This window comes from Podarcis liolepis (assembly GCF_965112155.1).
Source record: "Podarcis liolepis genome assembly, chromosome: 4".
Lineage (NCBI taxonomy): Eukaryota > Metazoa > Chordata > Lepidosauria > Squamata > Lacertidae > Podarcis > Podarcis liolepis.
In genome coordinates, this window is record NC_139558.1 from 36,429,018 (window position 1) to 36,439,111 (window position 10,094).

Below are 10,094 nucleotides of genomic sequence, written 5' to 3' on the forward strand. Positions count from 1 at the left end.
AAACATATATTTTATTCAGTTTAATTCATGAACAAATACCCCAAAAGCAAAATATGAGTCATTATTAGTACTGCAAAAATGGACACTAATCTCCCAAAGCCTTACTTCCAGCATAATCATGAGTATGTCTGCTCACAAGCCAGTCACATTCTGTTCAAGGGAGCGTGCTGCCATGTAAATATGTATAGGATTGCAGCCTAATTTTATTTTTAATTTTAAAAATCATAATCCAAAAAAGTTTGAGGTTTATATGACTGTTAAAGGTAAAGGGACCCCTGACCGTTAGGCCCAGTCGCAGATGACTCTGGGGTTGCGGCGCTCATCTCGCTTTACTGGCTGAGGGAGCTGTATTACAGTTTCTGAGTCACGTGACCAGCATGACTAAGCCGCTTCTAGTGAACCAGAGCAGCGCATGGAAATGCTGTTTGCCTTCCCACCTATTTATCTACTTGCACTGCGTGTTTTCAAACTGCTAGGTTGGCAGGAGCAGGGACTAAGCAGTGGGAGCTCACCCCGTCGTGGGGATTCGAACCACCAAACTTCTGATCGGCAAGCCCTAGGCTCTGTGGTTTAACCCACAGCGCCACCCGCGTCCCTTATATGACTATTAGTTGACTCCAAACCCAAGCCACAAATTTTAGTAAGCTGGTTTGCAGATGCTTACATGGAAAAGAGATAGCATACTTGTATTTTATAGGAAGGGAGAATACAGAACCAAGGTCAGCAGTGATTGTGTGCTCACTATTTGAGAGTCTTACCTTTTAAGTGGTATTTCAAGTTCTGTTTGGAGACCTGATCAGAAATGTCATCAGCTGTCCAGCCCCTCCTTATAATTTCTGCACATTCCTTTTAGCTCTCCCTCTTTTGCTATTTACCTCTTCATGATTTTGCTTATTTTGCTTCATTTTAAACACTTTGCCATACGTATATTTTTTTGTGCTTGCAAGATTTCTCATCAGATTTCTGTTCTGTCCACCCCACCAAAATATCTATGGATTGTGCACCACAGAGCATTACATCTCATTTATACATGAAAAGGCATGTGGGCAAGCAGAAGAGGGACATCTCTTATTGATCCTTCTTTCTTAAAAACAAATAAACCCAGAAGCCTCGTATTTTAAACATGGATCAAAATCTTGTAACATGTACCAGATCAGCACACAATGAGAAAATAGTGACATGGTTTCCTTTTTCTTCCTCTTCTAGTGTGACTCTTAGATTTTGCTTGCTAGTTTAATAAGAACTTTTGAAAGGCAAGAGCTAGTTTATGATGTTTAGATGCTGCCTTCCTCTAAGTGCTTGGAGTTGCCAATTATTGCATGGAAATAGTCCGGGCAGAATTATTGTCAGTTCTCATTTCAGGTATAATTATCACTGGTAAAGTTAACATAGAAATCCTTTTCTCTCTCATTATCAGCCCTGTAGCCATGAGCGTAGAACTGCTCTGCAGTCCTACTCAGGCTTATCCACACACCCTGCACCCCATCCTGTGTTGTGCAAAGTCTAGCAGGTAAGAAGGGAGAACAGCTGACAGTAATGGGAGATGTGAAGGGCAGTGTCAGGGGCTGGCCTGAGGAGGAATGGTGTGGGCCACTCCCCTTCTACACAACCTTCCCAAGAACAGGAGGACAACATAGAATTACAACAGTGGTTTGCAGAAGGTTCAGAGAATGTAGAGGGGGAAAGCTGGGAAATATTGGAAGAGCAAGTAGAAACAGCTGACAAGACAGTGTGTCTTTGGTGAGCATTCCTGAGCCCCCCTCCCCCAGGACTAGGCGGGCAGTGTGAGTAGCTGAACAGAAAGCTCAGAGACAGAAAAATTTGACCAACCAGTGCAGGGATGACATGGCATAACAGAGACAAAGGAGGGCAGGACTTTATTTGGAGCCATTTCTAGAGAGAGATACATTCCTTTGTCTCTCGCTGTGATTATTGAATAAACTAAATGGTAAGAACTCTTTTTTTATCAGCTTCTTTACTGCCACCGGGGGAGGGACCTGATTCCCCGAGCCTGACAGGCAGGAAATGATGTGGCTGCATCCTCCTTCAAGCCTGGGGACTCCTTGAGAAACAGGAGAAAGCAACCTTAACTGACAGGAAGCAGCTAAAATCACACAGTAAACCTCCTGAATGATGTTCTCTGCCATAAAAGGATTCTTTGGTCAGCCGACTTTATATGAATGGGTATCACTTTCTTCATTGTCACACCAACAGAACGGGAAGGTCCCACAGCATGGCTGCAGCCATGGTTTCCACATAATGTTTCCAAGAGAGAGCTGCTGTGGGACAGGTGTGAGGGTCCCGCGATGCTCCTCCACAGCTCTGCCTATGTGCTTTAGGACTGTGTGGAACAAGGGCTCCGTGTCCGGTGAAAGAGGCACAGCCTCTGATGGGTCTCTCGAGAGATCAAACAGCAGAGGAGGATCGTGATGTGTTACACCTTCTCCAGAACATGGGCAAATCCCTTTTCCATAACAGGCTCCTGCGCCTTTGGGGTGAAAGATCGGCGTTATGTAATGAGCCTTCCATAATGCACCACCTGGGAGGAAAAAGAAAGCACAAACAAAAACACCCTGAAACAATAATCATGAAGGTGATGATATTCCCTGGAGATCTGGCTGAAATCTGAAAATTCAAATAAATTTATTTGCCAACAGAAGGAAATGCACAAGAACAACTCTCCAATAGCCCAGTGCATTAGGTGTAATCTATTCCTCTCACTTTCCTTCTGGCCACTTGACCTGATTTTGTCAAGTTCCGTTGACAATGAACTTTAGGCCCAGCAGTCTTGGGAACACTGCTTTCTATGGCAATGATTACCAGGCATGTTCTCCCCCCACCCCTGCAAAATAGTAGTAAATTTAAGTACACCTGCATCTTATTATTTTTAATAGCAGGAGGTTTGTTTTCACATTCTGGGGAATTTGTTGTACTCACTGTCTTTCTGATGCCACCGTACTGCATGTAAGTATGATCCACAGTAATGAAACATGAATTCATGTTCTGAATGCTTGACTTCTTGTTGTAGCAAAGGCAATAGATTCCTTCCGTCAATTATTCTATAGCGACAAAGAAAGAATACGTCATCAGGCAGAAGACTGAAATGAAAAGGCCATGTTTTTGCAGTGCTTTCTTGTAAAGAGAGCCCCCCATGCATTTACATCAATTTTGAACAACATCCTGAAAAGTTTGTTTTCAATATTTCCCCCCAGCATTTGATTAAACACAGATTTGGCCACAAGGGATGCAATTACATTATGTCCAAAGATATTATAACAAAGAAGAAAGATGAGTGTATACACTATTCAAATAACTAATTATTAGGAAAGAAGTCATGAAGTAGTGCAGTTATTTAGATATTTGCTTCTTCTTCTTTTAAGTCTTATGTGCTCATGCTTAAGCTTCAATGCTGCAGAGAGGGAGCAGCCAAAATTATAAACAAAACCTAACTAAGGAAACATTTCCAACATTCACAAAATAATATAGGCCATAAATGGAGGAACCATGGTCATCAGTTACGTCACAAATGCTGTGCAGTAGATGCTTACAACACCAACACAACCATATTCCACACAGCATTAATGATCGCACTGATGCACCAGGTGGGCTGGGAATTTTCTCTTTCTTTCATTTCAAAAGATAGCAAAAGTGCTGGAAAAGTGTACGTTGCCTACAAAAAGGTATTACTTAATACCTTAATTCAGATGACTGAATCTTGCAGAAGAATACTGGATAACCCGCCCCACCCCCAAAAGGAAGGAGGGAGGGATGGAGGGAAGGAAGGAAGGAAGGAAAAGTGTATGCTTGAACAAAGAACCTACACTGACTATCAATGTCCACTGCTCCCAGGCTACATTATATATTGCATGATGAATTCTGCTTATTTCAAGATGCCTTCAAGTAGAGCATGCACAATATGAGCAAGGATACAGGCTCTATACCTGTCTTGTGGTACAGTCCCTCCAGCCACATGAGCCACCGTAGGGTAAATATCCATAAGGCTTGTTGGTTCGTCAACAACAGTGTTGGCAGGGAGCATTCCAGGCCACCTTAAGATGCCTGGCACCCGAATGCCTCCTTCCCAACCTCCCATGCCTTTGCCCCCTACATTGGGAACACAATAGCAGAAACAGACATGTTTATTATACTTACTTTCCTAAGCAAAAGAACATTCCAAGTCTCTTGTGGGTGGTGGAACCACATGGCCTTTCTATTTTCTTTGAAACTATCAATATGCACTAAAGGGCTGAGAATCAGTGGGATTGCTTTCATTTCAAACAAAAGCAGATCACAGGTTTTAGAATATATTGCAACCTTCCATATTTGTATTTGTATTATTATTTTATTTATGCCCCACCCATCTGTCTGGGTTTCCCCAGCCACTCTGGGTGGCTTACAGCATATATAAAACATAGTAAAATATCAAACATTAAAAACTTCCCGAAATAGGGCAGATGTCTTGTAAAAAGTTATGTAGTTCTTTATCTTCTTGACCTCTGAAGGGAGGGCATTCCATAGAGAGGGCACCACTTCTGAGAAGGCCCTCTGCCTGGTTCCCTGTAACTTTGTTTCTTGCAGCGAGGGAACCAGCAGAAGACTCTCAGAGGAGGACCTCAGTGTCTGGGCTGAATGATAGGGGTGGAGACCTTCAGGTATACTGGCCCAAGGCTGTTTAGGGCTTTAAATGTCAGCACCAACACTTTGCTCAGAAATGTACTGGGAGCCAGTGGAAATCCTTTAACACCAGTGTTATTTGGTCCCGGGGGCCATTCCCAGTCACCAGTCTAGCTGCCACATTCTGGATTAGTTGTAGTTTCTGAGTCACCTTCAAAGGTAGCCCCACACAGAGCTCAGTGCAGTAGTCCAAGTGGAGTATGCACCACTCTGGCAACACAGTCCATGAGTAGGTAGGGCCTCAGACAGCATACCAGATGGAGCTGGTAGACAGCTGCCCTGGACACAGAAGTGACCTGCGCCTCCATGGACAGCTGTGGGTTACCCAATAATATTTATCAGCAATATGCAACTCAAAAGAGTTCCCATAGACATATGTATACAGGGGGTGGTCAATAAAAGACCACATGCCTCCTAATTTCATAGCACAGGAAAAGAGATCAATTTATCCTGGAAAACAACCCAAAGCAAAATTATCCAAACTTCCAGATAGGCAAAGCAACTATATTGCTGCACTGTTTACCTTTATATATGCCATTCCAGCCACCCAGCTGTATTGTTCCTTCCTGAGCTTCCAGTTGCCCTCCATGGTCTGAGGCAAAATAGGTCAATGTGTTGTTTCTCAAGCCTTCCTTGTCAATAGCATCTAGAATTTGACCTACAGAGTTAACCCCCCCCCCCACCAAAAACAAATATTTACTATGGAGACAATAGCACACAAGGAATTTGTCTTATCTTATCCTCAAAACAGTCCTGTGGTACAAGTTAAGCTTGGCTTCTAAAACTGCTCATGAAACAGGGATAACCTATCTCTCCCTCCTGACTTTGAAAGAGGCTAGCTGTTCCTTAGATGCACATCAAATTATTGCATAAAGGTGTACGTTGTAGAATTGACAGTAGCCATGCAGGAACCTTTCTCCTCCTCCTCTCCATCCTAACAGGACGTGTCTGTGATCCCACCAAAATTGTAATAAACTGCAGTACTGAGGGCAGGATGTTCTATATTTCACCTTTGTACTACAAGAAAGGGTAGCTGATTTTTAAATCATTCACTCAATCCTTGCAGCCCATAAACAAGGCAGTGTTCAAGACAGCCACAGAATCATAGTTCATGCCTCACCACCACTTGGGGTGATCAGTGTCCATTAACAAGAGAAGAATGCTTACAGAAAGCCAACACACCTACTAACCAGTCCATTTCTTCTACGTTGTCTCCATATATCCCATGCCTGCTTTTCCCAAGAAAAGCTTCTGTTGTAAACAGGGGCGTGTGGACGTGCAAAAAAGAAACAAAGAGGAGGAATGGCCCATGCTTGTTGCTTAAAAGAAATGAATAGAACACATTTAGTAAATTGCAGCATCTTTGCAGTTTGATATTTCAGGGAAAGTGTTCAATTACCTCTGAATAAATGAAACTGCTTCCTTTAGGACGAGAGAAGCCGTTCTTTCCAGCTTCATTGGTTGTTCAGTGATGTTGTGGTTGCGCATCAAGATGCAATTCCAGTATTTCACAAAGCCATAACTGGAGTACCAGGAAGCAAAAAACAGGAACCCAAGCAAAGCAAAAAAGGTGACCACCTTCCAAGTAACAAAGACCAGTCCTGTTGTCTTTCCTACAAGAGCTGTGAGAACTGCAAGGGCAATAAGTTGGGTATAAAACCACAGCTTAGCCTGCAACGCTGCATCCAACTCTGGAGGCTTGTGGTCCTGGCAGTTGTTGAGAAGAGTGAAAGGCATGCCATAAAAGTAATCAAAGCCGTGACTCAAAGGATGGTGGCAGTGATCATGGACAGAGTCACAGTTTACCCCTTGATGCCACTTCCCTGGAAATTAAAGCAGAAAACAGTCTGTTACTATGACTTGGAGTGGATTCTGCTGCCCACCCCTTCAAAGTTTGATAACTAAAGTTATCTTCCAGGAAGGTCTTCCTTTCAAACACAGTCGCAATGAATGGCACTGTACAACCGTGCAGTTTCATGGGACTATAGCAGCACTAAAGCACTCTTGTAGCATTTTAGCATGTCATGGCTTCCCCTAAAGAATCCTGGGAACTGGAAGGGTTAAGTGTGCTCACCTAACATACCTACTATTCCCAGTACCCTCAAGAAACTAGTTTGTAAGCTTCTCCATAACGTGTAAATCTGGTATCAGTGTGCTTTAAAAGTATGGCGTGTTTGTCCACTCAAATCCTTATTTCCCTCCCTATAATGATCCTTTAAGCGGAGATTTCAGAATGATCCTTTAAGTGGCATTACCTGACCATCTGTGCCAGACAGTGTTAATCTTCATGTTTAATACATGAACCATTTCTCAAAAGGACCTCTGTGACTGTGAATCTTTAGAAGTACTGTGAACGTTTAGATTTACAGGGAAACTGCAACACAGCAGATTTAGTGGAGTCTCTTGACCTACTAACCTCCACTGTGAAATCAATCGACAATTTGTTGCACTTGGCTTCCTTTCCAGTTGATGGTCTAATCATTTGACTCTTAACTCTCACGCGCGAGCCCAGCATGTAGTCTGAGAAAGACTCCCACAGAAGGCAGCAATGAGCATGAATCACTTCAGGAGCACTCCTAATCCACACAGAAAAAGTCCTAAACATCTAACCCGGTCCTGAATCTCAAGATGACCTTAAGATACAGTCATTACTGTCCCTGCACACTGTTTACACAATTGCAGCCAGGTGTTTAGGTACTGATGCATACATGCAACTATAAATGGAAATCTAGTTACAGTATTATTTCTTTTCTCTCTTTTTACAGTCATTTGGTATTTCTGATTTTTCTTTTCACTTTACTTCCGCCATCTTAAATCATGAATGTTACCAAGTGGGTATACAAGTCAGAAAACAAAGACATACTTGCCCACACACTTGGTAACATATTTGCCTCGCTCAAATGCTTGCTACAGTACAGGCAGGTTATTGTGTAACACCGTTAGTATAAGCCACGTAAAAGTAGGTCATGTTAATGTAGCACATTCTGACCCAGTCATACCAAATACCCCAGATTTATTCTCAACACACACCCAGAGAGAGAGAGGGGGGGGGCAGACAGACAGGTTAAAGAGGGCAAATTCTAGGTAAGCATGGGGACACTTAGCTTTAACAAACAAACAGAGGATCTTATGGGAACAGGGAATTAAGTCAATGTCAAAGCTGCCTTCATTCCACAGACCTTATGATGAGGAAAGGTCAGGCAACAAACATTTTCTTATCCGCTGGAACCAGTAATTTTTCATCATCTTCACATCCAAGATTTAATAAGCATTTGTTTTTATATGAAGACCTGAAGATCTATAGACACCTATGATCATGAGGAGGTCATAGGATTTCTCCGTACCTACAAGTCCCGTGGCATAACCCTGCTGCTGCAAGACCTTGGCAAAAGTGGTTTCATTGGCAGGGAGTCCTCCTGAGCCAGCGTTCCACTGCAGAGCCCGATATGAACCACCTGAAGCCATGCCTGTATTACCAAGGATAAAGGCCACAAGTAAACCAACCACCAATACATTTATCAAGTTCAGTTTACATGGATCTGCATCACTTTTTACACTCAAACCTTATCAAGACATCAATATAACCCAGCTGTACAAATTCATCCGGCTGGATCCAAAGGTTGCTGCTGTCACAAAAACACCATATCCTTCCTTTAAATAATACTATCACAGGAATGAGCTCCTGTCCTGGGACACAACATAATAATGCTAAAACCATTTCATTGATGGGGAAAGTATTACAGAAGCTGTAAAAACAAATACAAAGCTTAGTCATTTAAATATGGTTCCTTGCGTCATCAGCCTGGTGAAACTTCAACAAATCCCAGTGCCATCCAACCTAATGCCATGTACAACGACAATTCTCAACAGATAATTAAATCGACAATTTAAGTAATTGTCATTATTTAAACTCAGGAAATACATCACTGAATTACACTTCACTGATAGTAGATTCAAGACAAGACAGATAGTTAACTTTCAGAACTCATAGCCACAATAGGCTATGGCCACTAGCTTAGATAGTTGTAAAAAAGGTTTAGATAAATTTATCAGCACCTGAGTATCATGCTAAAAAATGCAGTCAGGAATGAAGTACTGGTTTTTCATGTGGAACAAAACTGTACTACTTTCAGCATGCTTCTTTTGTTCAATTTTGCACATTGTCTCAGCTGCACATCAAACCAAACATTCCAAATATACTCGACCTGATCTGATGGGGTATCTGCCAGTCAGAAAAGCTGCTCTGCTTGGGGTACAAAGCGAAGCTGCAGCAATGTGCTGAGTAAGCTTCACTCCTTCCTTTGCCAGCCGGTCAATATTGGGGGTGCTGAGATAGAAAGGTGATATATTAATAGAATGAAATAGCAGGAGACGAAAGAAGGAGGCAATATATGGCAATTTATCTTGACAGTCCAAGCAACCTGCATCACATAGGTGACGCTCCTTTGTAGTGACAAGCGACAGTGAAGTAAAATCAACTGGAAGATGGCCCAAAGCTGTTCAAGAAACCTTTTAGCCAGTGTCATATTCACAACAATACAACAGTAACCTGAGAATCCCTTACTTGATAGTGTCGTTGCCATAGCAGCCTAGATCTCCAATCCCGAGGTCATCGGCCAACATCAGAACAATATTAGGTTTCATGTTCAGAGCTGCATTTGTCCCACGGGCATCAAGTGATATAAGTAAAGCCAACAGAGTAGTTAGATAGATTCTGAAATCAAAAATCACCAAACAATGGTTTACTTGTATGAAGCTGACAGGAGAGAGGAAAGACCTAGACCATATGACAGTGCAGTGGTACCTCGGTTCTAGAACCTCTCTGTTGACAAACGTTTTGGAACACAAATGCCAAAGACCCGGAAGTAAATGCTTCCATTTTTGAACACGCCTCAAAAGTCGAACGGCTTCTGCTGCGTGTTTTTCAATTTTCTCAATTGAATGTGCAAACAGTCCTTCGTGCCTCAGTTTCTGAACCTTTTGGAACCTGAACGGTCTTTCAGAACAGATTACGTTTGAGAACTGAGGTACTACTGTATTTTTAGTATGCCAGTGATAAAACTGTTATAACGGACTACGACAGTGGAGTAAAATGGAGCGACGCTTTCAGGACTGCTTTAGATGTTAATTATTATGATGCAATTTTAATTATTATAATTTATTAAATTTCTGTTCCGCCCTTCTTTCCTAAGGAGCCCAGAGTGGTAGAGCAATATGATTGAAATGAACATTTTTAAAAGTTAAAACATCTAAAAACAACAAGCACAATACTGTAAGCCTAAGTATTGGATGGATCCCCACTTTACCCCCACCTCAAGTTGAGAACTATGCATCTCTGCTATAACAGGTCCCCATGTGTTGGGAGAAATGTCTGTAGAGGGAAGATTGTCCTATGCATGGAGGCCTCAGGGTACCAAGAG

General features: G+C 42.3%; 1 protein-coding gene across 3 annotated transcripts in view; it reads right to left on the minus strand.

Moving 5' to 3' along the window:
* Positions 1-1,841: 1,841 nt before the first annotated feature.
* Positions 1,842-10,094, minus strand: part of LOC310706316 (arylsulfatase D-like) — a 10,468-nt gene continuing 2,215 nt past the window's right edge. For all 3 annotated transcript variants that reach the window (XM_083501954.1, XM_083501953.1, XM_083501952.1), the window contains exons 2-10: positions 9,239-9,388; positions 8,880-9,001; positions 8,019-8,141; positions 6,074-6,497; positions 5,857-5,993; positions 5,198-5,332; positions 3,942-4,104; positions 2,938-3,059; positions 1,842-2,539 (exon numbers count right to left, since the gene is read on the minus strand). In XM_083501954.1, the coding sequence (XP_083358080.1) occupies positions 2,163-2,539; positions 2,938-3,059; positions 3,942-4,104; positions 5,198-5,332; positions 5,857-5,993; positions 6,074-6,497; positions 8,019-8,141; positions 8,880-9,001; positions 9,239-9,318 (1,683 nt within the window). In that variant the 5' untranslated portion in view covers positions 9,319-9,388 and the 3' untranslated portion in view covers positions 1,842-2,162. The remainder of the gene's footprint in view (positions 2,540-2,937; positions 3,060-3,941; positions 4,105-5,197; positions 5,333-5,856; positions 5,994-6,073; positions 6,498-8,018; positions 8,142-8,879; positions 9,002-9,238; positions 9,389-10,094) is intronic.